Source organism: Tursiops truncatus, chromosome 15 (genome assembly GCF_011762595.2).
Source record: "Tursiops truncatus isolate mTurTru1 chromosome 15, mTurTru1.mat.Y, whole genome shotgun sequence".
NCBI lineage: Eukaryota > Metazoa > Chordata > Mammalia > Artiodactyla > Delphinidae > Tursiops > Tursiops truncatus.
The window spans coordinates 10,144,988-10,171,831 of record NC_047048.1 but is presented as its reverse complement, the minus strand read 5'-3'; the positions used below and the strand labels follow the sequence as shown (position 1 = coordinate 10,171,831).

The 26,844-nt window shown below is 43.0% G+C and overlaps 1 protein-coding gene and 1 long non-coding RNA gene across 5 annotated transcripts in view; one reads left to right on the top strand and one right to left on the bottom strand.

Annotated features, from left to right (window-relative positions):
• LOC101321123 (general transcription factor II-I repeat domain-containing protein 2) overlaps window positions 1-26,844 on the top strand; it is a 53,810-nt gene that overhangs the window by 3,719 nt on the left and 23,247 nt on the right. For all 3 annotated transcript variants that reach the window (XM_073792023.1, XM_019922020.3, XM_019922019.3), the window contains exons 2-8: window positions 4,622-4,725; window positions 11,811-11,949; window positions 21,507-21,626; window positions 23,146-23,329; window positions 23,482-23,510; window positions 24,953-25,007; window positions 25,321-25,364. In XM_073792023.1, coding sequence (XP_073648124.1) covers window positions 4,627-4,725; window positions 11,811-11,949; window positions 21,507-21,626; window positions 23,146-23,329; window positions 23,482-23,510; window positions 24,953-25,007; window positions 25,321-25,364 — 670 coding nt within the window. In that variant the 5' untranslated portion in view covers window positions 4,622-4,626. The remainder of the gene's footprint in view (window positions 1-4,621; window positions 4,726-11,810; window positions 11,950-21,506; window positions 21,627-23,145; window positions 23,330-23,481; window positions 23,511-24,952; window positions 25,008-25,320; window positions 25,365-26,844) is intronic.
• LOC109547737 (uncharacterized) overlaps window positions 21,601-26,844 on the bottom strand; it is a 30,860-nt gene continuing 25,616 nt past the window's right edge. The window contains exons 8-9 of one of the 2 annotated variants that reach the window (XR_004522041.2): window positions 23,796-23,931; window positions 21,601-22,886 (exon numbers count right to left, since the gene is read on the bottom strand). This is a non-coding gene — a long non-coding RNA (uncharacterized lncRNA). Of the gene's footprint in view, window positions 22,887-23,322; window positions 23,932-26,844 lie in introns of those variants that run through there. The other variant, XR_012326039.1, reaches the window with a different exon arrangement.

Here is a 26,844-nt window from a genome sequence, read left to right as displayed (position 1 = left end):
GATTACTGTGGTGTAATTACAGATTAGGTGCAAGCATAAGAGCCTGGAATACGCCAGTCCCTTAAGTGGGCTCAGATCTCTGGTGGCTCTCAGTGTGAGCATCTCACAACAGTGTGTCTGGTTCTACTGTTTAAAAATGCGTATTTTTCATACATCATGGCCCCTACACTACATCATTGGATGATTAATGGAAGAAACAATGACCCATGTCAACACTGCGGGGAAAACTGGCTCTGCAGGATTTAGCAAGAGGTCACAGAGAGGTCACGATGAATCCACTATTCATGTCATCAACATGAGAGTCACCATACTGTGGCTTTGAGGGTTCCAGTAGCTGCTAAGTGACCAGCCAAGTATGTGATAAGGCTTTAGAGAGACTGCAAAGTATTAAAGTTATGGCTAGACGACGTGAAATCTAAAGACATACCTATCGATGGCAAAGCTCTAAGAAAAAAGGGAAACCACCACCAAAGAGGGGATGGACTTGTGATAGACAACGCAGAGCCCGCTAGGGGAGGTTGACAGATTTCAGAAGCACTTACCTGAAAAAATGTGTGGTGTCGGCAAAGTTGCATCTGCTGATTAAGAGCTAGAAAAGCCTGTCCCCTAAACAATGAAAGAAATCATGGAAGAAAAATGTTCTCTCTGGGAAAGATACGTACTGCTTCCTCGGATAATGTTGACCACGCTTGAATTTGCCTTTTGGTATACCTACTTCCATTGTAAGACTCGACTCCGCTGAATGAGACATAGTCTTTTTTTTTTTTTAACAGTGTTTGAATTAGTTAACTCTGAAAGATAATGGTCAAGAATATATTTCTTCATCACAGTTTTAAAAAACAGTGTAAGGTATTAAAGAGCTTGGTTCCAGGTTTATCTTTAGAACAGTGCAAATTTACCCACGTGAGTCCTTTTTTAAAACAAATATTTTCTTTATTTTAGATAAAAATTGAACACATGTTCACTATATTTGAAAGCTTATTTAAAAATCTTTGTGAGATTTCTGTAACTTCCAATGGGAAAATTATTTTAATATTTCAACAAGTAACGCAGCTGACATGTAAAGATAAAGAAATTGGAGTGAAACTCTAGCTTTGCCAATATTTTGCATAAATAAAAATTATTTCAAGTTGGACCTTTTAATATGAAGTAATTTAATCAGAATTCTTTTTTTTTTTATAAATTTATTTATTTATTTTTGGCTGAGTTGGGTCATCGTTGCTGCGCGCGGGCTTTCTCTAGTTGCGGTGAGCGGGGGCTACTCTTCGTTGCGGTGCACGGGCTTCTCATTGCGGTGGCTTCTCTTTTTGCGGAGCACGGGCTCTACGTGCGAGGGCTTCAGTAGTTGTGGCACGTGGGCTCAGTAGTTGCGGCTTGCAGGCTCTAGAGCACAGGCTCAGTAGTTGTGGTGTGTGGGCTTAGCTGCTCCGCGGCATGTGGGATCTTCCCGGCCCAGGGCTCAAACCCGTGTCTCCTGCATTGGCAGGCGGAGTCTTAACCACTGTGCCACCAGGGAAACCCCCAATTCAGTGAGTTTTTTTTTAATATATGCATGGAGTTGGGCAGTCATCACCACAGTCAAAGTTAGAACATTTTCATCACCCTGAATAGAAACCCTGTACCCTTTAGCTACCCCACCTCCCAGCCCTAAGCAACCACTAATCTACTTTCTGTCTCTATAGATGTCCCTATTCTGGACATTTCATATGCATAGACTCATGTAATATGTGGTTCCCTTGATTTTAAAACGAGGGGGCCCATAGAAGTTCAGAGGTGAAAGGAACCTTCATAGTAAGTGATTGATTTAGTCATAGAGGAGGAACCTGAGGGCCGCTGCCCACTGGGGTCCCGGAACAGGTTGGTGGTCTGGGGAACCCACAACCTGGCTTTCCTGGCCCCTGCTTCTGTGAGGACCAGCCCATCATGCCTCATGCCCTGTAAGCTTGCGTCACCAGCCTAACTTGGTGTGTCCTCTGGTGTTCACTGTTAATGCCACTGTGTGATAGCAGTTTCTTTCTGGCAAAGGGAGCAGGAGAGGATGCAGCCACCGGGTTAGGGGTGCAGGGAATGTTCCATGAACAGCGTTGACTAAGGACTATCCAGGGAGGACTTTGCTGGTGATCCAGTGTCTAAGACTCTGCGCTCCCAATGCAGGGGGCCTGGGTTCGATCCCTGGTCAGGGAACTAGATCCCACATGCCACAACTGAAGATTCTGCATGCTGCAACTAAAAAGAGATCCTGCACGTGGCAACAAAGATCCCGTGTGCCGCAACTAAGACCTGGCACAGCCAAATAAATAAATTTTTTTTTTTAAAAAAAGGACTATTCAGGGAAATGACCTCTTGGGACAGGCAAAGAACAGTTCAGTGAATTTCTGTTGTAATCCAGATACAGCCGTTTCTAGAGAGCAGAAAGCCCCAAATGAAATGCATCCTTCCCCATCAAGCCTGAGGGGACTCAGTCCCCTCCAGCGTTCTTACCATCAAAAAGTACTAAAATGCTCTTGAAAAGTTCTGGTAATGAATAGGACCTCTCCTCGCCTGTGGCATCCCCACGGGCTGTTGGTATGGTGTCCCTCCCATTTCTTAACACACACTGAATGTGATTGACATAACAGATCTACAGCCATTGAAGGTGAGAAGTGGAAACAGCAGTAGGCAGGAAGTTGCCCAGCGTCTAGCTTTTCATGGACAAATCAACATGTTTGTAACCTGAGAATACATCTGCTCCTTTTTCTCTGTCTGGGATAATAAAGGGAAAATAAGAATTATGAATGAAAATATTCTGCGCTCCCAAAGAATCAGGATAGGGCATAATCTAAGTGCATAGTCTGGTAAGTGGCAAAAATAGCGTGCCTTTGCTGTTTCATGCTTTGTGATACCCATTTCTTCGGCCTGCTGTACTAAGTGATGATCATGGAATCGAGATGCTAGAGGAAAGAGTTTCTAAGACTTAACACGTGTCCTTCGTGGTGCTGCTTTTGCTGCTTTTTCTGACTCCAGCTCTGTGGGAATAGAGTCCTTGTTATGACAAACAACATTCACAGACTTCTATCTGTTCTCAAATATGGGTGTGATAACAAGTGTCAAGGAGTGTCAAAGTCTTGATATTAAGATAATTATTTAAAAGCTTCAAATTGGGACTGCCCTGGCAGTCCAGTGGTTAGGACTCCGCGCTTCCACTGCAGGGGGCAGGGGTTCGATCCCTGGTCGGGGAACTAAGATCCTGCAAGCCTCGCAGCGTGCCTAAGTAAATAAATATTTTTAAAAATAAATAAATAAAATAAAGTCCTCAAATTGAAGTATATTTCCTCACCTGTTCATGCCCAGGTCTTGCCTGTTAATTTATGTTCCTGGTATGATGTCACACTCTCATGTTCTATTTCATAATAGGGAAAGTTATAAAAAAATTCTAAGTCAAACAATTTGCATCCTAATGGCTCTGTACATGCTAGTCTACGTTCTTTCTTTCTCAGGAAGACCTCAGCTCTAACTTAAGAGATCCTCAAGGATCCTCAAGTGTCTTCAGAAGATCTAGATAGATGAGTAGTTATATTTTTAGAATTCCTTTTCAGCCTGCTATATCCCTCCAGATTGGCTAGGGTAGGCGATGGTTAAAAACACCACCAGATTTTGGTGCGCTCAAGGAGCAAGAATTTATTCCTTGCTTGCCCTAGAGGTCTCTTGTGATTGGCTGTGGGTCTGATCCACAGTTTCCCCAATCTGGAACCCAACCATATGGAACGTGGCAGATCCATTGCAGAGCAAGGAGTGTGGCAGGAACCTCTGCGTGGAAGTGACGTCATTTCCCTGACATCCTCGGCCAAGGCAAGGCACGCAGCCACATACCTTCAAGTGGGCAAGGAATTGAACCACAGGCTCTGAAAGAAACGTTTGCGAATATTTCTGAATAGCCTTATAGGACCACCGTACTTCACCCCCGTAGATCTTTAGGCTTCCTCCCACATACATATTTATGTTGATCTGTTTATCTTTTGCTTACAAACATAATTAAGCCAGATATTGCAGGGGCAGGACACGATGACAAGTGCTTACATTGTATGCTCTAGTTCAAAGAACTCTTTTTATGATGTTAAAGAAATTTTGCAAAGAAACTTTTTAATGCTCACTTGATTTAGAGTCTGGGGAAAATTAGAATGAGCTTTCATGGAGAAGTCCTAGCAGGAAAAGGAAGGAAGGGATCTTCTCTTCCCATCTGTAATGCCACAAAGCCACTTCTCTCCTTTTCCTGTGTATGTGGACCAGAATGTGGTGCCCGACATGGTCGTGCTGAAATCTGACAACACAACACGGGATCAGTAAAGGACCTTCCTTACCTTCCTTCCTCCTCGTCTGGGAAATAGTTAACATGCCTCTCTAGCATACCTGAATTTATTTTATGAGAAGGTGATATCTAGGTTTAGTGGAAAATACACTATGGAAAGTTAGCATTGCTCTACAGAGATCTTAGGCAAAGCACTTACTGTCTCTAAGTGTCGGTTTCTTCACCTTTAAAGGAAGGGTTGAACTAGGTCACCTCTGAGGACCCTCACAGCTCTAAACATGTCGAGCAGGACACTGAATTTCTACCACTCACTTTCCTAATACTTCTCTTTCCTAGGGATCATGGCCCAAGTAGCAATGTCCACCCTGCCCATCACAAATGAGGAGTCCTCGGAGAGCAGGATGGTGGTGACGTTCCTCGTGTCTGCCCTTGAGTCCATGGTGAGATGGCTTCGCAGTTCTATAAAATGTCACGTGGTTGGATCCCTGCCGAGCAGAACGGTGGAGCACTTCACCGACACTTTTGATGTTCAGCTTCAGTGTTACATCCTATCTGTGTGCACATATCCTTTTTTATAGGGGATGATGGGCTTGTCAGATAATTAAGAAATTTTTTTCTTACATTATGGATGGAATTGTATAAATGTAATCTCTCTAGATCTGAAAATTTAATGAAGGCCCCTCCGTTACCTTGTTTGAGAATACTTTTTGTTTAAAGTCAAAGGTAAATTAATAATCCAGGGGCTTCCCTGGTGGTGCAGTGGTTGAGAATCCACCTGCCAATGCAGGGGACATGGGTTCAAGCCCTGGTGCAGGAGGATCCCACACGCCACGGAGCAACTAAGCCCGTGCGCCACAGCTACTGAGCCCGCGTGCCACAACTACTGAAGCCCGTGCGCCTAGAGCCCATGCTCCGCAACAAGAGAAGCCACAACAATGAGAAGCCCGCACACCACAGTGAAGAGTAGCCCCCGCTCACCGCAACGAAGACCCAACGCAGCCAAAAATAAATAAATAAAATAAATTTTTTAAAAAATTAATAATCCATCGATATGCATCTATTTACATCCAAAGTGTAAAACTTACCTTGTGGGTGAAAATTTGAGGGGAGATTTACGTAACCTCAAAGCATCTGATCACAACATATTGATTAAAAAACGGAACATCAGTAACTATATAAAAGTAGAGAAACCTGACAGCCACCCCCTTAATCAAGTGACCAAGGGGAACATCAGCAGTAATGGGACGGAGGGACCTCCCGAGCTGCCTGGTGGGAGGAACTGAGGAGGGGCAGTGCCGCGTCCTGGCATTCCTGCCTCCGAGGAGGAAGCATAGGACAAACCCACATTTACGGACATCCTACAGAGTAACTGGGCTGCACTTCCATGAATGTCAGTCTCACGAAAGACAAAGATGGAGATCTGTCTGTTCCAGATGGAAGGAGACTGGAGAGACAGGACAGCCAATACAAAGTGCGACCCTGGACTGGATCCTGGACCAGAAAAAAATCTAGAGAGAGATTTACGTTTTCTATAAAGAACACTATTGGGTCCATTGGCAAAATACCAAACACACAGGTAACTCACTCACATACACACACGCATACCTAGACCCATCATATTTAAACTGTAGAAAACCAACTATAAAGAGAAAATTTTAAAGCAACTTAGGGTAAACTGAATAACGGCCCCCAAAGATGTCCTGTCCTCATCCCCAGAGCCTGTGAACGTTACCTTATTTGGCAAAAGAAAGTTTACAGATGTGACTAAGCTAAGGATCTTGAGATGGGAGATTATCCTAGATTATCTGAGGGTAAATAAAATGTTAAAAAAAAAACAACAACCCTGGAATGAATTTCTTTAAAAGCATCAGACCTATTTGAAGAGAACTAGAAATATCTTACCCCAGAACTGACCACATTCCTTCTTTTGATAAATATTCATGAAGCAGCTCCTATATGTCAAGGTCTTCTAGGTGCTGGGGCCAGAAGACTTGAGAAGACAGATAAGGTCCCCCTCACATAGATTTCATGTTCTACTTGGGGAGACAGACAATAAACAAAGTCTGTGTGTGTGTATCAGTAAATATAATATTATTTTAAAATGAGGGTCAGGGGGACTTCCCTTGTGGTCCAGTGGCTAAGACTCTGTACTCCCAATGCAGGGGGCCTGGGTTCGATCCCTGCTCGGGGAACTAGATCCCACACACATGCCGCAACTAAAGATCCCACATGCCACAACTAAGACCTGCACAGCCAAGTAAATAAATAAATATATTTTTTTAAATAATTACTAAAACAAGGGTCAGAAAACAGAGGTTTAAGGGAGAGAACAGATGGTTAAGGGGGGTGGTCTGGGAGAAGGTCTCTGGGCAGCTGCCCTTTATGCAAAGACCTAGATGAAGTGAGGAAGTGAGTCAGACCAGTATCTGGGGGCAGAGTGTTCAAAGCACCAAGAACAGCTTGTGCAAAGGCCCCTTGGCAGGAACAAGTTTGGTGTTTTCAAGGAGTACCAAGAAGTCCAGTAACACTGGAGCAGAGTGAGGAAAGAAGATGTGGTCAGAGGTCAAGTACAAGAGGCTGCTACTTCCCTGGCAGTCCACTGGTTAAGACGCTGTGCTCCCAATGCCAGGGGTCACGGGCTCAGTCCCCGGTCGGGGTAACTAAGATTCCCGCATGTCACACGGTGCAGCCAAAAAAAAAAGAGGCAGCTAGTGACCAGATCATATCAAGACTGGGACTGTTTCCCTCAGGTAGTGGGAAGGCATTGGAAGGTTTTGAGCAAAGGAGTGATGGCAGTGGCGGGGGGTGTTTGTGTCAACAGTCGATGACTGTGGAACACGAGTGGAAGCAGGGAGACCAGTTTGCAGGCCATGGTTCACGTGGGAGGTTTTGGTGGCCTGGACTAGGTTGGGAGTGGCGGAGATAAGAAGCGATGGGACCACAAAGATCTGATGAAGGTAGAGTTGCTAGGACTTACCGATGGATTGGATGGGAGCCATGACATTTTCTTGAGAAAATCAAGTTTTGTGTGTGTGGTAGGATATGTGTATATATATATAATATATATATATATATATTATATATATATATATATACACATGACGTAAAATTTACCATCTTCACCATTTTTAAGTGCACAGTTCAGTGGCATTAAGCACATTCACACTGTTGTGTGACCCTCACCACTGCCCATCTCCAGAACTTTTTCATCTTCTTAAACTGAAACTCTGCCCTCATTAAACAGTTATTCTCACTCACCCCTTCCTCAAGCTTTCAGAAACCGAGGTGTGTGTGTGTGTGTGTGTTTTAATAAAATGTTATCGTACTTAGGAATACTTTTACTATTTACAGAAAAGCTGGAGACTTCCCTGGTGGTCCAGTGGTTAGGACTCTGTGCTTTCACTGCAGGGGGCCAGGGTTCGATCCCTGGTTGGGGAAATAAGATCCCACAAGCCACGTGGCCTGGCCCAAAACATAAATAAATAAAAGCTGTAAAGATCATACAGAGAGCCCCCACATACTCCTCACCCACAACTTACCTAACTGTGGTACGTTATATGTAACTATGGTACATTTGCCAAAACTAATAGATCAATACCGTACATCACTATTAACCAACTCCAGACTTCACTCGAATTTCATCAGCTTTTCCACTGATGTCCTTTTTCTGCTCCAGGCTCCACCCTGTGATCCCACATGGCATTTATTCATCCTGTCCCGTTAGGCTCCGCTGATCTGCGACAGTTTCTCAATCTCTTTTTTTTTTTTTTTTTTTTTTGCGGTACGCGGGCCTCTCACTGTTGTGGTCTCTCCTGTTGCGGAGCACAGGCTCCGGACGCGCAGGCTCAGCGGCCATGGCTCACGGGCCCAGCCGCTCCGCGGCATGTGGGATCTTCCCGGACAGGGGCACGAACCCGTGTCCCCTGCATCGGCAGGCGGACTCTCAACTACTGCACCACCAGGGAAGCCCTCCTCTTATTTTTGATGACTTTGACAGTTCTGCAGAGTTCCGGTCAGGTATTTTATCGAATCTCCTTCCGTTTGGGTTTCTCTGATGTAGCCCTCCTGTTTAGACCAGGGTTATGGAGTTTTGGAAAGAAGACCGGAGAGGTGAGATGCCTCATCTTCTCATCACATCGCATCAGGGGTGCGTGGCACCAACGCGTCACTGGTGAGGCTCACCTGGATCACTGGGTCAGGGTGGCACGATGGTATAAAAGAATTTATACCCTTTGAGTCAGGTGTGCCACTGACATGATTCCAGCCCATGGAAATAAACGTGTACGGAAATGTTTACATCCTCGGAATTTTTTTTTGAGGTATAATTGACATACAACTCAGATGTTTATTGTAGTGTCATTTGTAACAGGAAAATAACTTCAGTAATGTAATGGTTAACCTATGGCATATACATAGGATAGAATATTATATATTCATTCAAAAATCATGTTTTTCAGGATTATAAATGCTCAGAAATAATGAAAAGTGAATAAAGCAGGATGCCAACCTATATACAGTAGAATGTTTCTAATTTTGTTTTTAAAAATTGTGTGTGCATATTTTAAAATGTGAATAGTGGGTAATTTTAGGTAATGGAATTAGAGGTGATTTCTTTTTCTGTGTACTTTTCTGTATCTGCTAAAATTTTTGTAACAGCATATATCATAATGAGAAAAAAATGCTTTTAAAAAGATATTTTCTACCAATGATGACCTAAGTAAGACTAAAGATTGATAACTTCACCTAACACCAGATTCTATACTTTAGATAAAGAGCTGAATTTTTGGTTCATTTGACACAGAGATAGATTTGCCATGAAGTTAATGGAGCTTAAAAGCTTCTGGGCACCTGCCTTGCACTGGCCACTTCCATGGCCTTGGGGGATCCTAGCAACACATGCACATATGTTTTTGTAAAATTTGCTGAAGTGAGATCTTTTCACCACATCAGTTAAGGTTGCTGTCTCCTGTTCTGCCTTCCTCTTTCTGTCACAGCCCTGTGTTAACTTCCTCTTGCTCCTATAACAAATTACACAAACTTAGAGGCTTTAAATGCCACACATTTATCTGACGACGGTTCTGGAGTTCAGAAGGCAGAAAGTGGGTTTTACAGAGCTAAAATCAAGGTGTCAACAGGCTGTGCTCCTTCTGGAGGCTCCCAGGGAGAAACTGTGCCTTGCCCTTCCCAGCTCCTCGGGCTGGAATTCCTTGACCTGTGGTTCCTTCCAGCAAGGGCACCAATGTGCCCTTGGATTCCCTTGTCATCCCCTTCTGCCTCCTTCTTTTTATACTAGGATCCTTGTGGTTTCATTAGGGGACCCCTGTGGCCCCACCCAGATAATCAAGATTATCTCATCTCGGGCTTCCCTGGTGGTGCAGTGGTTAAGAATGCGCCTGCCGATGCAGGGGACACGGGTTCGAGCCCTGGTCCAGGAAGATCCCACATGCTGCAGAGCAACTAAGCCCGTGGGCCACAACTACTGAAGCCTGCGTGCCTAGAGCCCATGTTCTGCAACAAGAGAAGCCACTGCAATGAGAAGCCTGCACACAGCAACGAAGACCCAAGGCAGCCAAAAATAAATAAATTAATTAAATTTTGAAAACCTTTAATTAAAAAAAAAAAGACAATCTCATCTCAAGATCCTAACTGTAATCACATCTGCAAAGTCCCTTTTGCCTGTAAGGTAACATAACAGGCTCTGGGGATTAGGACGTAGACATCTTTAGGGGCCATTATTCTGCCCCCCATAAGCCACTGTGTCAGGTGATGTTTGAGTGGAGATGGGCATTTTGGGAGTCTCAAGAAGGGGAAGCTGGGTTGGAGATTACATTTAGTTTTAGTTTAGTGGTAAGTATTACGTGGCTTGATGTTATTTCTGTGTCTGGGTAAATTATTGCTAGATGTCCTGGTATAGGAACGGTTTCCAGGAATAATCCGATGGTTGACTGTCAACTCTTCCGGTAACTCGACATCAAGGGACAAGACCCGAGGTCATATTGTGGTGTGAACATGTTCCCAACTCCAAAAGTATGTGGGTAGTTGAGGGGAAACAAGGTTTTAAATGTACAGAGCCAGCAGCTAGTCTGTGGAAAATTCTTCCAGTCATTAAATGGGTGTAATTGTCAACAGAGGATTTGTTTTTCATCGATGCATTGTCAAAACGGAAGTTCCCTCTGGTCAGGAAGATACTCAGTAACATAGCGTATTCAGTTATAAATACACCAAACATTCTTTTAAATTGGTGAAAGGAACTACATAAAGTAGAATTTATCAGAATTCTTGTCTGTAGCACCACGAAGAACAGCAAGTGTGTCTGTGGTATGAATTTTCATGTTTCATTCATCCTTATCATCAATAATAAAAAGGTAATCAATCACGTTGGAGGAAACATTAAATTATCTCTATTCTCTCCATAGAAAATGATATTATGAAATTTTTGTCACAGGAAGAGGCAAAGAGTCTGCAGCCAAAGATGTAGGGAAAAAAGGCACATGAGACAGGCATGTCAGGTGTCAGGCGGTCAAGATTCTGCACTCAGTTCCAACATGGGTGTTTTCCCCACACTAACAAGCAATTCTTAGACACCAGCTGGGTGTCCTACCATTCACCTCACTCCTGACACTATTTACCTAGAGAGAGCATCAGATTCCACAGGTTAAGGGCTCAGTCCTACAAGACTGTCTTCCCTACCCCTCCCCCAACTTCAGATGCCATTGTCAAGTCCGCATCGTCACCTGTGCTTCTGACCAACCCGCTATAGATTGGAGGGTCCCACATGCCCCTCTTCGGGTTCGATTAATTTGCTAGAGCTGCTCACAGAACTCAGAGAAGCATTTGATTTACTAGACTGTTATAAAAGGATCTATATAACTCAAGGACAGAAAGATGGGAGAGATGCACAAGGCAAGGTGTGGCGAAAGGGGAACAGAGCTTCCATGCCCTCTCCAGGTGCACCACTCTCCCTAAATCTCCACTTGTTCATCAATCCTTTTGTCTTTTCCTTCATTACCTAGGGATGATGGATTAAACCACTGGCCATTGATTCAATCTACAGTCCGTCTCCCCTCCCCAGAGGTCAGGGGGGTGGGACTGAAAGTTCCCACCTTCTAATCACCTGGTTGGTTTTCCCAGCAGCCAGCCCCCATCCTTAGGCTGGTCCCAAAGTCACCTCATTAACAAAGCAAAAGACACCTTTATCTTGCTCTTAGAAAATTCCAAGGGTTTTAGGAGCTTTGTGCCAGAAACAGTGGAAGATAACCAAATATATACATTTCTTATTATAAATTACAAACATCATCACAGGTGCTGAATAAAAATCTTCTTCTCGCGGTTTTATGATGTTAATGGTATTTGCTTGATAAAATTTGTTTTTGTTTTTTTTTTCTTGGTGGTTTTTCTCATTCTAAAGAAATATTTGTTTTGTACCTAATTTTGTACTTTTTTTCTTAAGGCAGACCTCACAGGCCCCACAAAAATCCAGATCTGCCCTTGCAGATAACATTTTATTCTTTTTTTTCCATTTCAGTGTAAAGAACTGGCCAAGTCCAAGGCAGAAGTGGCCTGCATTGCAATGTATGAAACAGACGTGTTTGTCGTTGGAACAGAGAAAGGACGTGCTTTTATCAATGCCAGAACGGATTTGCAGAAGGATTTCGCAAAATACTGTAGGTGTTAACAATTTTATCCTTTGTATTCATAAATCTTAGAATTTTGGCAGGCAAGACTTATGTATTATTTTCTTCTAAGATGTCATAAGCATTATCCTAAAAATGGTTCTGACACATCCCTTTGACTTAGCAAAACACTGAGTCCAAGAAACATGGTCAATGTATTTTACACTGTATCCTCAGCAGGGCCCTGGTTTTGTAGAATACATTTGAAGAACATAGAGGAAACTGTCTCTCATTCCTAAAATAAAACCAAATGGAACAAAAATACTCTTATTTTACTCCTTCCCAAAGGAAAGGGAAAAACTCCTTCAAGGCCTATTCGGTTTTTCTTTCAGCTAATAGCCATTATACTCCTTTGTCTTTTTTTTTTTTTTTTTATGTGGGACTTTCAGAGCCTTCAATGTGCCAATATGTGTTACAAGGAACATTAGTGAGCATATGTGGTCATCTGTGAGCTAAACTAGTCTAGTGTGTTAAAACCTACATGCTGTATAATGATTATCTCTACCACTGTAGGTCATCTGCCAGGTATTGAATTAGCAATTTTGTATTCCCTGGAACCAAGAAAGGAAAAAAAAAAAAAGTTTATCGTGTTGTGTGGGGGGGGGGGGGGGGGGGGGGGGGGGGGGGGGATATGGATATAGATATATAGATGTCTCCAAGGGTTGGCAAAGGACGTATACCTGCTCTGAATTATGTCATAGAGTTTTCTGCATAGGAAGTCCTCTCAGAGTTTTAAATTGTCTGGCACTCTATATATATCCTCTCTATATATGTATACAGTTGACCCTTGAACAACATGGGTTTGAATTGCACAGGTCCATATATATTTGGAATTTTTTCAATAGTAAATACTACAGTACTACAACATCTGTGGTTAGTTGAATCCACAAATGAGGAACCGTGGATACGGAGGAAACGTGGATACTGAAGGCCGACACTAAATTATACACAGATTTTCACCAGTACCCCTAACCCTCATGTTGTTCAAGGGCCAAGTGTATACCATTTTACTACAAAACAAACCTATATCTATGAAAGATCATACATATATATATATACAGGAGAGAGGATGATTGATTCAGATTGACTTTTAAGACCAAACTTAGGGTCTCTACTATCAAGAAGATTAAAAAACTGAAGCAATCTTTAAATAAGATGGTGAGTATGTAATTGATGAACAAGAAAGGTATGCTCAGATCAGTGTCAACTGCCAACTGGATTTCTAATCGTTGAAATTGAATCACAGATTTTTAAAAAATTTTCACAGTGCATGCTAATTTTTCATATATAAAGTTATTCATATTTCTCTGAATGTGTTTTCTCTCTGTTTTCCTTGATAAATCTTGTAAGGCATTCATCTCTTTTAATTAAATTTCCAATGAGGCAACTTTTGGCTTTGTGATTTTGTCTATTGTTTCTTTGTTTTCTTTGTCATTTATTTCTGCTCTTTATTATTTCCTTATTTAATTGAATTTAATTGCTTTTCTTTACTAGCTTCTTGATTTGGTAGCTTAGGTCATTGAGTTTTTTAAAAAATATTTAAAGTTATAATTTTTCCTTTAGATTCTGCTTTAGCTGTAATCCTCAGACTTTGATATGTTGTGTTTTATTACGATTTTGTTCAAAGTATTTTCTAAGAACCCTAGTAATTTCTTTTTGACCCATGGTTACTGAGAAGCATGTTGCTTAATTTCCTAATATTTGGAAATTTGGGGATTATTGATTTCTCGTTAAATCCCATTGTGGTCCAAAAACATACTCTGTATGATTTTAATCCTTTTGAGTTTATCAAGACCTAATTTATCACTTAGCACATCATTTATGTTGGTGACTAGTCCATGTACCCTTGAAAAGAATTTAGATTCTGCAGTTAACAGACCAATCAGGTCAAGTTGTTAAATGTTATTCAGTTCATCTGTATCATTTCCAATTTTCGCCTATTATTTTATCCATCATTGATAGAGGATTGTTAAAATAGCCAACTATATTGCATATCTGTTCCTCCTTTTGGTTAGTACATTTTGCTTCACACATGTTGAAGATATGAATATGAACGTTATTAGACATAAATTTAGGATTGTAATGTTTTCCTGCTGCATTGACCCTTGCTTTCCTCACAAAATATTCCTCTTGCTTTCCTTTATCCTCCTGATCTTGAAGTCTCCTTTGTCTTGTATTAATATAGCCTCACCAGCTTTCTTATGACTAATATTTGCATAGCACAGCCTTTTCTATTCATTTACTTTCAGCTCTCTGTACTTTATATTTAAACTATGTCTCTTGTAAACACGCAGTTAGGTCTTTTTTGTAAAAACCAGTCTGAAAATCTGACTCTTACTTGGATTGTTTCATCCATTTACATTTCATGTCATTATTTATATGGTTTAGTTTAAGGCTTCTATGTTGCTGTTTCTTTTCTGTTCATCTCATATGTTCTTTGTTCCTTTGAGACTACTTTCCTGCGTTATTTTATTTCTTATTTATTTTTTTAATAAATTTTATTTATTTATTTATTTATTTTGGCTGCATTGGCTCCTCGTTGCTGCATGCCTGCTTTCTCTAGTTGTGGCCAGCGGGGGCTACTCTTCATCGTGGTACACGGGCTTCTCATTCTGGTGGCTTCTTTTGTTGCGGAGCACGGGCTCTAGGCACGTGGGCTTCAGTAGTTGTGGCATGCGGACTCAGTAGCTGTGGCTCGTGGGCTCTAGAGCACAGGCTCAGTAGTTGTGGCACATGGGCTTAGTTGCTCTGTGGCATGTGGGATCTTCCCGGACCAGGGATCGAACCCATGTACCCTGCACTGGCAGGCGGATTCTTAACCACTGTGCCACCAGGGAAACTCCCTGTGTTATTTTAGATCGAGAATTTTTTTGTATTATATTTTATCTCCTCTATTGACATTTTAGCTCTTTTAGGTTTTTTTTTTTTTTTTGGTTATTCTTGGGATTATAATATGCCCTCCTAATTTGTCACAGTGAACCTAAAATTACGATTTTTCTACTACACCTACAATGTAAGAACCTTAAACAGTATAATTCTGTTTACTTCTGTCTAGCCCTAATATGTTATAAATCTTGCAGTGCCTTATGATGTTTGTTTTAAGTAATCACTTTCCAAAATTTTTTTAAATAATCTTTTATATTTACCTACATATGTACCCTTTCTACTACCCTTTTTTCCTTCTTGTAGCTCTGGATTTCCATCTGGAATTATTTCCCTTCAGCCTGAAGAACTTTCTTTAGCATTTCCTTTAGTGTGGGTCTAATAGTAAGAAACCCTCTCTGATTTTGTTTATCAGAAAATGTATTTACCTTGCCTTCATTTGTGTGTGTGTGTGTGTGTGTGTGTGTGGTTTAAAAAAAACCATAAAGTTTACCATGAAACCACATTTATGGGTATGGTAGTTCAGTAGTGTTGAGTATATTCACATTGTTGTGAAACAGATCTCCAGAACTCTTTCATCTTGCAAACCTGAAGCTCTATATCCACTAAATAAACAATTCCCTTTCCCCCACTACCTTGGCCCCTGATAACCACCATTCTCCTTTGTTTCTATGAGTGTGACCATTTCACATACCTCGTCTAAGTGGAATCACAGAGTACTTACACTACTAACGCCTGGATTATTTTACTTTGGGCGGGCATAACATCCTGAGGTTTCATCCATGTTATAGCATGGAACAGGACTCAGTCTGCCTTCAAACACCTCTAATGAATTTTTCAGTTCAGTTATCGGATTTTTCAGCCCCAGAGGGCCGTTTGGTATTTTTATAGCTCCTCTTTGTCAGTGCCCTCCTTTTGTCCATGTATCATTTAGTTGTCTTTCTATACTCTCTCTTAGTGCATTGAGCATCTTTATTTTAAATTCTTTGTCAGGTAGTTCATAGATCTACATTTCTTTAGAATTGGTGTCTGGAGTTTTATTTTGTTCCTTTGAGTGGGCCTTGTTTCCCTGCTTCTCTGTATGCCTTGTAATTTTTTTCCCCCCCTGGGATTTTTCCTGGGCATTTGAAAAGACAACCACCTCTCCCAGTCTTGGCTTACTGGCTCCGTGCGGGGGAAGACCACCCATCAGCCCTGCTGGCTGTTCTAGAACCTCTCAAACCTTTTTGAATCTCTTTCGCCCCCTGGTGTCTCCCACAGAACTGCAGCTCTGAGTTAAGTCAGTGCTCTGAGTCAGGCAAGATACAAATCAGTTCCTCCAGTAACCCCCAGACAAGCCAGAATGTTGGACACACAGTCCACTCTTGTTTCCACGTCAAGGGAGGAGCCCCAGTCCGGGGGTTCCTTCGCAGCTGCTCTGCACTATGCCACATAGAGGGAGAAGCATGAATAGGCACAGCAAATGCTGCAACCCTTCCTACCCCTGTGCTACAATCTCTTCTTGGTTTTCCAGTGGCTGGTCTGCAGAGTTCTCACAGAGGTGTTCTGGTCCGTATATTGTTAATTTGGTGTATCTGTGGAGGAAGGAAGGCCCATTGCTTCCTAGTCTGCCATCTTGCCAACATCATTCTCCTTGCTTTCGTTTCTGAAGATTTTTTTTTTTTTGAAGTATAGTTGATTTACAACATTATGTTAGTTTCAGGTGTACGGTAAAATGATTCAGTTATACATATATTTATATATTCTTTTTGAGATTCTTTTCCATTATGGGTTATTACAAGATATTGAATATAATTCCCTGTGCCATACAGTAGGTCCTTATTGTTTTTTGAAGACTGCTTTTACTCGATATAGAATCTGGCTTGACAGTTTTTTTCCTCCAGCCCTTTTTTTTCTCTTTTGGCCGCATCGCGTGGCTTGCGGGATCTTAGTTCCCCGACTAGGGATTGAACCTGCGCCTTAAGCAGTGCAAGCATGGAGTCCCAACCACTGGACCGCCAGGGAATTCTCTTCCTCCAGTCCTTTCAAAGTTTCATTCCATTTCCTCCTGGTTGCCACTGTTTTAGATAACAAAGTCAGGTTTGAATTCTTATTTTTGTTCCCCTGAAGGTAATGTATCTTTTTCCCTAGCTCTGTCTCATCTTTGGTTTTCAGCAGTTTGGCCATGAAATGCCTATTTATAGCCTTCTTTGTTTTTACCCTACTTGGTCTGTGGAGCTTACTGAATCTGCATGTTGACGTCTTCATCAATGTTGGACATTTTTGGCCATTCATATCTCTTCAAATATTTATTCTGATTCTCTTCTTAATTTACACAGAGAAGGAAATTTGCTATTTAATGTTTTTTTATTTTTTTAATTATCTTTGGCTGCATTGGGTCTTCGTTGCTGCACGCGGGCTTTCTCTAGTTGCGGTGCGGTGGCTTCTCTTGCCATGGAGCACAGGCTCTAGGCGTGCAGGCTTCAGTAGTTGCAGCACGTGGGCTCTAGGGTGCGCGGGTTTCAGTGGTTGTGGCTCATGGGCTCTAGAGCACAGGCTCAGTAGTTGTGGCACATGGGCTTAGTTGCTCCACGGCACGTGGGATCTTCCAGGACCAGGGTTTTAACCCGTGTCCCCTGCATTGGCAGGCGGATTCTTAACCACTGTGCCACCAGGGAAGTCTGGCAGGTGGATTCTTAACCACTGCATCACCAGGGAAGTCCAGAAATTTGCTATTTATTGTCTCACAAGTCATTAAGGCTCTGTTCCTTTCCCCCCCACTTTTTCTTTCTGTATTCAAGTTTCAGATTGGATAGTTTCTATTGGCATTTCTTTGAGGGCACTGATTCTTCCTTCAGCCGTATCCAGGGTGCTGTTAAGTCCATCTGGTGAAATTTTCATTTCTGATTATTTTCCATTTCTAAAATTGCATTTTCTTTCTTCCTTCTGTGGTTAACATTTTCATTTCTCTGTTGCAATTTCCCTTATATTAATTTGTTGTGTTCACCACCCCTATAAAAAGTCTTTCATGTGTTTATAGCAGTTGTTTTAGTCCTTATCTGGTAATTTCAACATCTGGGTCATTTCTGGTTCTGCGTCTATAGATTTTTTTTTTCTGTCTTGGTCACGGGTCACATTTTCCTGCTTCTTCACATTCCTACTAATCTTTCATTTTATACTGGGTATTATGCGTGATATGTTGTAAAAACCTGCTAAGTTAAATTGCATTTTCTTCTGGCAGGCAGTTGAGTTACTGGCAGGTCACCCTGTCCCCATGCGGATGAGAGTTGCCCTTGGCCCTAGAGCATCCCTCTTGGTCTCAGAAGGCGGCCCCTCCTCCTAAGATGTGCCCCTTAGTTTCACAAGGTGTTAAACAAGCTTCTCGAGCTTGGTGCATCTTGAATACCAACCCCTGTCTTTCTGGCACCACACAGCTGTTTAAATCTCTTCTCAGCAATTTACCTTCCAGATGTTGCTTTTCCTTAAAGCCTCACCCTGTGCTTGCAGAGTTTGGAGACGAAGCAAGCATTTGAGGGAAGATGCTATGATGATACTGGGTCTCCTACCTCTGTGACTCATTTTCTCCAGAATTTCCCTTTCAGTGTTTAACCACAATGGCAGTCCTGATATGTGACATAGATTTCCTCGTTTCACTAAGACGGCTGCTTTTTGGTTAAGCTCTATTTCTTCCTGAGTCCCACAGGAAGTCAGGAGTTCCCATGGGGGAAAAGCCAGGTCAATGTGCATCTCATCCCATATGTGTGCTTCCCTTCTTTCGAGGATAGCATTCCTTCCTGCTTTCGCCTGTTTCTGGTTGTTCTTCAGTGCTTTCAAGTAGTTATCTTCTCATTTTGTCCAGAGCTTATCGTTCATTGTTCCTGGCAAATACACACTTCTCTGCCATCGCTGGAACAGTAATACTGGGTGTCATTCTTGAACGTGTGATGGTTATTTCTCTAGAAGTTGTCTTGAAAGTTAGGAAAAATTACCATGGAATTGCATCAAAAACACATTTACCTGCCTTCTGAAGTTAGGAACCAACTCCCTGCTGTATAAGCATTCACAAATTTAATCCTCAAAACAGAAGGAATTTAGAATCAACCTGGGTCAGGGTTATAGGTGCTTAATATTAAAGCAATATAAAGTAAACCAGGGACTGGCGAGCTTTCTCTGTAATGGGAGTGATAGTAGCTGTTTTAGTCTCTGGGTCATTACAGCCTCTGTCGCAGCCACTCACCTTGCTTTGTAGCACGAAAGTAGAAGCAGGTGATATGGCGATGAATGCACCTGGTCAATAAAACTTTATCGACAGCACTGACATGTGAATTTCGTGTTATTTTCTCAGGTTATGAAGTAAGTCCTTTTGAACTTATTTAACCATTTCAAAATATGAAAAACCATTCTTAGCTCACAGGTCATACAAAACACAGGCCGCGGGCAGGATGTGGCCCCAGGCTGTAGTTCACTGACCCCTGGACTAAACCTGCAGGCAGTACTGTCAATTATTCTCTTTACCTCTTATTTTACCTGTGGGCCAAAATTGTTTGAATGACCAAACACACATAGGTTTTCACCTGCTTCCTTCTTTTAGCCTAATTGGTTCTGATATGTGAACATGCCTAGGAATTGCTTTGCAGAATTGTTTACACAGAACTATATATATCCTGTACTTCCTGGATGTCTGAGGGTTTTCAAGTATAATTCTGTCTGTGCATGATTTTTGCCTTACATTTGACCCTAGAACGTAACTCCATGGTACAAGCCTCTCTGGCCCAAGAAATCACTTTGACGGTTTTCAAGTTACTGCCTCTCTACTCCAAGTCCACCCTTCTTTGTCCTGCCTTGTGATACTGGAACTGGACCCTGTAAACATTTCTCCCTTGGCAGCTGGCCTAGGACCTACCTTGGAGGCTTTTTCAGGAGGTCCCTGGAGGAGGAAGACACTCCTCTTCCCGTTTCCAGTGGGCTCGCACCTGCTCGTACCTGTAGCACACGGTGACCAATTGCACTTGGGATTCCCAGGGGCACCCCTGCCGCACACAGCATCCAGTTGGCTCCCCTGCATCCCGGCCAGCTGCCCAGCAAGTCACACAGAAGTCCCAGAAAGTTCCAGAAGGAAGCTTCCCAGAGAAATCTCAGGGGCACCACACCCACCGGCAGTTTCCCAGGGAGTTAGTTCCACCAGTGCCTGAGAGAGAGGCCTCCTAGAAAGTTCTGCAGGCATCACCCCATGGGTGGTTTCCAGAGTTCTGCCACCGCCCCAGGGAACAGCTTCCCTGCAACAGCGAATCTGGCGGCACCCCGGGGGCCACTTGCCAGTGGTTTCCACTAGCACCTCTAGAGGACGGGTCCCTGCTTGCCAGCCCCAGTTTACGGCACCCCTGCAGACTCTGCCTCCTCCCCAGAGAGGCCTGGACCTCAGCCTCGGGGGGACTCTCTTCCAGGATTAGTTTCTCCCTCAGCCCTTGTGGTGGTCGATGCTCCTGCTGCCTGTTACTTTGTGTTGTTTAGAGTTCTCATTACCCCTTAGCAGTTCATCCTTGTTACTACGATTCTGTTTTGGTTCTTTTTTTTTGGCTGCACCAAGTCTTAGTTGTAGCATGCAGGCTCTTAGTTATGGCTCGTGGGATCTAGGTCCCTCACCAGGGATCGAACCCGGGCCCCTCACATTGGGAGCACAGAGTCTTAACCTTGGGACCACCAGAGAAGTCCCACTAATGATTCTTTTATTAAACTTTCCCTGTTCAAATTAATGTGTGGTTTCTGTGTCCTGACTAACCCTGATGAAAACAAACAGTTTCAAAACTTTTGCAGTAGCAGCTGACAGGGGGGCTGTTCCCGAACCTGCCCAGTGCTGAGGGTCTTCCTACACAGTGACTGTCACTTGCAGACTGGATAGCAAATAATTTTCTTTTTTCTTTTTTTTTTTGGCTTCCCTACTTGGCCTGCGGGATCTTGGTTCTCCAACCAGGGATGGAACCCGAGTCTTCTGCAGTGGAAGCGCAGAGTCCTAACCACTGGACCGGCAGGGAATTCCCAGCAAACAATTTTCTGTTACCATTTCCTCTGAACTACTAATATTTCCTTATATGTTGAATTATTTATTGTTTATCAGTAGATTCATTTCACAGGTGATCACTATGTTATTTTATCCTGTTCATCAGAAATAGCCTGTTCTTTGTTGTGTATTTTTTTTTAAATTAAAAGGTCTTGTTTTGGACTTCCCTGGTAGCGCAGTGGTTAAGAATCCGCCTGCCAATGCAGGGGACACGGGTTCAAGCCCTGGTCCGGGAAGATCCCACATGTCCCAGAGCAGCTGGGCCTGTGCGCCACAGCTGCTGAGCCTGCGCTCTGGAGCCCGTGAGCCACAACTACTGAGTCTGCACGCCACAACTACTGAGCCCACGCGCCTAGAGCCTGTGCTCCGCAACAAGAGAAGCCACCACAGTGAGAAGCCCGCGCACTGCAACGAACAGTAGCCCCTGCCCGCTGCAACTAGAGAAAGCCCGCGCGCAGCAACAAAGACCCAACGCAGCCAAAAATAAATAAATAAATTTATTAAAAAAAAAAAAAGATCTTGTTTTATGTCTATTCCTTTTTCCTTTCAGTACCAGAAGCATGGACGTTAAGAAAACGCACAGTACAGATACTTGGATACTGACTTTGTACTGATCACTCGTTTACAGGCATTGCCGAAGGGCTGCAGGAGGTGAAACCCCCAGGCCCTGCCAACGGGATGCAGATTGATTCAGGAGAAACGGAAATACTCAGAAAAGCCGTCGAGGACTATTTCTGCTTTTGTTACGGTAAAGCTCACTTTAAGCATTAATTCTCTGAATAGTTCACTACAGAAGATGGTTTTAGAAATCATTTTATCAGCGTGACTATTTAGACCGTCTCTAACATTGGAAAAATCCACATTCACATCAAGGGAAGAGCCAGTAAAGTACCAGATCAAGTCTTCTTAAGGAAGACCACTTGGTCTCTTCTGGTCCATTGGAACCTCTGAATTCATCAGCCTTCAGTCTTTGCAGAGCCCCCTCCCCATGGCCATGCAGTTATTAGATGTTCATGGTTGGTTCACACACCAGCCTCATCCTCATTGGTCTCCCCACCTACCCACATCTTCCCACAGGCATGGAGACAGGGATTTTTTTTTTTTAATACCTACACAGTGCTTAAAAAAGCTAGATAACAAGGAAGTCTGCAGGTGTTGTACTTGTGATAGAAGCACCTTAGCATCTTAGGGCCTGGGTCATCATTCCTAGACAGCTGCAAACATCTGTGTGACCTGCAGGTCCCTGTGACCATTTGGATTTGGGGGACTCCTCCAGCACAGGGGATCTTAGGGTCTCAGGCTACACTTCCATATGAGAAATGGAGCTCCAGCACCTCGGGGCTGGTCAGCCAGTGCAGAGACACCGACATATCCCCAGGTGGACTCAGCTTTCTACAGGCAAGTTGGCCCAATCTGTACAGTGTGACACAGGGACAGCTAAGATTTGGGCAGGGCTCTCATCCTCTTTGGCTGCAGCCTGAGTAACCTCAGGCTGTTCCCTGCAGCCCTGGGTGCACCAGGGTGAGCACCCTGAATTGTGCAACCTCCAAGAGAATGGAGAAAAAGACCTATTATTTTCTTTCTTTTGGAAATAGATTATTTTTAGTTAATTAATTTACTTATTGAAATATAGTTGACTTACAATATTATATTAGTTTCAGGTGTACAACATAGTAATTCAATATTTTTTTAAATACATTTATTTATTTTATTTATTTATTTTTGGCTGTGTTGGGTCTTCGTTGCTGCGCGCTGGCTTTCTCTAGTTACGGCGAGCAGGGGCTACTCTTCGTTGCGGTGCACGGGCTTCTTATTGTGGTGGCTTCTCTTGTTGCGGAGCACGGGCTCTAGGCATGAGGGCTTCAGTAGTTATGGCACGCGGGCTCAGTAGTTGTGGCTCACGGGCTTAGTTGCTCCGCAGCATGTGGGATCTTCCCGGACCAGGGCTCAAACCCATGTCCCTGCATTGGCAGGCGGATTCTTAACCACTGCGCCACCAGGGAAGCCCCTGTGATTCAATATTTTTATAGATTATGCAACCTATTATATTCTCTTATGTGAAGATTTAAAGGAAAACATTTTATACTTTTTCTTTTGGCCTTTTGGTCGGAAATTTTATTAACTTGAGATATAGAGGCATAGGACACTTTAAGCTTTTAATAAATTTCAGAACCAAATATCACCACCTGTGTTTATGACACTAAGTGAAACTGACTATCAGGGATTTATGCTCCTATTATTTAAAGACATCCTGCTGCTTCTTCTAGGCAAAGCCTTGGGGACGACAGCGATGGTGCCTGTTCCTTACGAGAAGATGCTGAGGGACCAGGCAGCCGTAGTGGTGCAGGGGCTCCCAGAAGGGGTCCCCTTTCAACACCCTGAGAACTATGACCTTGCAACCCTGAAGTGGATTTTGGAGAACAAAGCGGGGATTTCATTCCTTATCAACAGGTGATAGGCTCTACCCCCTCCTAACAGCTGATACACTGACTTAATTTCAGTTAGTTAATTCTGTCCCGTTATGTTTAGAAGTTGGTTATTCAGATGTTTAATCTGTCCGTCTTGTGTGTTCATGTCAGGTAACAGTATTGGTTTTCTTGCAGACCCTTCCTGAGTCCCGTGAGTCAGCTTGGTAAGTGACAGCTTCTCATACTTGGTGACTGCCCTTGACTGCTAAACCGGTTCTGCTTCTTAATTAAAATGCAAGTTTGGCACATTCTAAAGCTTGTTTATGCTTTGTCTTTCCTGCCTTGAGGAGGCCACCTCTGATCCCGGGGCCAGGGGTGGTGGGGATGTTTGCAGGGACTACAGCTCAGGGAAACACACATACCCAGCCTAAGAGCCGGGACGCCACCCTCCCGTCAGCTCGCATGCCGGCGAGCGTCTGCGTCCAGCCCTCGGAGGGCAGGAGATCTACCTTGTCCATGTGCACAGGAGTGTGAGGATGCTGGAGTGACTTCCTGGTCTCTGAGCACCAACCACAGGCCAGGCGTTGTGGGATTCAGGAGTGGTCTGGGCTGTGTGACCGTTCCCGTGCTTCTGAGATACATGATCTGTGAGGAGGAAAGAGACTGTTCAGAGAACCAGGGGTGACCCGTGGAGGAAATCCCTGAAAGCCCCCAGAAGGGGTTAGAATTGTGTGGTCAGAAGAGCTTCCTGGAGGAGCTGGCCCCCAAGATAAGCAGGATCTCAATAGCTTGGTTCCCCCAGGATGCCCATTCCATGTGGTCAGGCAGAAAGTTATGTGCAGGGTGTTTGAGACCATGTTTGGGAAACCAGGACCCCTCATAAGCTCCTTAACTGATGAAGGGACCAAAAAAGAAAATAGTAAGTTTACCAGGAACATTTAGAGATCCATCTATGCCCACTTCCTTATTTTCTCAGATTATTATTCTGGATCATAGCTGGAAACCTTGGGCCATAGCTGTTCATGAAAGACCAGGTCTAAAGAGGGTGTTATGCTGAGCCTATATAGGTACAGAAGCCAGGTGGCAGGGGTGGGTGGAGGGTCTGTCCACATGGACTACCTTGGGGTATAGAGGGCAATGAGACACTCCTGTGCATGGACTACTCACAGAGCAGGTATTTCTGGAGCAGTTGTGAGTTCCTGGGGTCCCCCAGTTCACATTAAAGGAGGGACTGGAGGGTGAGGGGTGGCAGGTGACCAGGTAACTGTTGTCCCAGGTGGCTTGTATTGTCATTATAGAAATAACGGTAATAGCTGCTGCTGACACTTATTTTGTGATAGGCACTGTTCTAAGCACTTTGCATGTATTAATTAATCCTCACCCAACCACCATTTTGAGATGAGGAAACTGAGGCACGAGGAGGCTTAGTAACCTGCCAGAGGTCGCTCCGGCACAGGTCTGCTCCTTGGCCCCCATTGTGCCCACACAGATGGCCCAGGCCCTGGGGGCTGCTTTGAGTTGGTCTCTCCTCCGCTGCTATTCCATGATGACCTAGAGCCAGGAATTCTGTTCTCTTTGTATTCGCTTTCCCTTTATATGCCTTTGAATGTTGTCATATTTCAAGGTGCAGACAGAGGCTAGCGTGCGTCTTTTTACTCATGCACAGGTGGGCCTGGGTTGGTAACAGATGCTGAGAGATCAGTGACATCACCAAGTGAAAGGTAAGGGATAAATAAAAAATTAAGTCCCCATCTAACCCAAATGTATTAGTTTTTAGGCTATGGAATGTCTTATTTTGTTACATATTCTTTATTCAAAAGGATGTTTGGGATTATGAGAATATATTCATTGACACCTTTAACTTTCTTAATAATTTGTTACAACATTAAAGTTGAGGTAGCTTTGCATTCAGTTTGATGGGGGGAGGGGAACCTATGATGGTATGGAGAGCTGGGGATTAGATTCAGTGTGTCCAGATGCCTTTGGGCAGTTCTCACCCTGCCCATCTTGACCAGCATTCCCTTCTCCTTTTAGCTGTGCCCCCATCAGTGTGAAGACTGAACCCATGGAAGATTCTGGTATGTACACTGATGCTTGTAGAATCAGGTGTTCAGCAGGTCATTATTTGACTCCTTTCTTTTGTTTTACTTAAAAATGGGACTTTCAGTAAACCAGGAATAGAGGGGAATTTCCTCAACTTGATTAAAAAAAAATTTACAAAAAACCTACAGCTAACATCATATTTCATGCTGAGAAACTAGAATCTTTCCCACTAAGATCAGGAGCAAAGCAAGGATGTCCCCTCTCATCACTCCCTTTCAACATCATACCGAAAGTCCTAGCTAATGCAGTAAGACAAGAAAAGGAAATATAAGGTATATGGATTGGGAATGACAAACGAAAACTGTCTTTAATTTGCAGATGATATATTGGTCCATATTTGGGTAGAAAATCCCAAAGAATCAACAAGATAATGGGGATAGGTCACTAATGAACCTCAACGGGGGCCTTATTTGCAGAATAATCATATTTTACTCAAATATCTAGGGAAAAAAAGCCTTCTAATTCAATAAATATTAGGTACTAAGATGTTATTAAGTAGATATATTTGTAGACAAAGTTATTATTTTAATTATATGGAAATTAGAACTTGACTGCTAAATGAGTAAAAAGTCTTGAATACACATTTGGAATATGAATTTGATTTATGAATAAAGCAGTGTTTTTATTTTTGGACATAGCTTATTTTATTGCTTTCTTACACTCTGTCATTTCTAAATGTTCTACAATAGACGTACATTACTATGACAATGTATATTGGGAAAAAAATCCCTCTTTGATGGTGAGAGTAGTTAACCCCCATCCCTGCTCTTCCACGCCTCAAAAAAAAAAAAAAAGGCATTAGAAGGAAAAATGTTAAAGGTTAAAAATAGAAAAAAAATTTTTTAACTCAAATGTTTAATCAAGGGATGGAAAAGTATTGAAAGCGTTAGAAGTAGAAACATTAGAAAACCTAAAATAAGTACATAAAACTGAAACTCAAACCTCAAAAAGATAAAGATGAACACAAGCTGACTGTACGGGGTAAAACGAGAAGTTAATAATGTTTAGAAAAGCAACATAGAAATAAGAAATAAACAGTTCCAAATGTAAAGTTAAAGTTAAATCTGAGATAATGTAAAAGAAAAATATTCAATATTAAGAAAAGATGGAGAGAGGAGGCGAAGAGAGATGTTACCTCCAGTGAGATGGAGGTCAGAGCACGAGCTTTGCTGAAGGTGGGAGATGTGGTTTATGCTCAGCTGCCTCCCCAGTCCCTTGGGGCAGGAGTAGCCTGAATCCACCCTTGTCATACCCCAGGGTCACTCCTATCCACAGATAACATGTGCTTGGTAGAAGCTGCACCTTCAACGTCAGCCTGAAAAGAGCGCCTGTCCATTGTAGGTATTCTAGGTCAAACCAACACAAGTCAACAAAAAGGAGCCAGATATTTCAGCCAACAGAATTCAGCTGTGGCGTCTTCATCCCACTTACACGTGACACGCCTTACACGCTTGC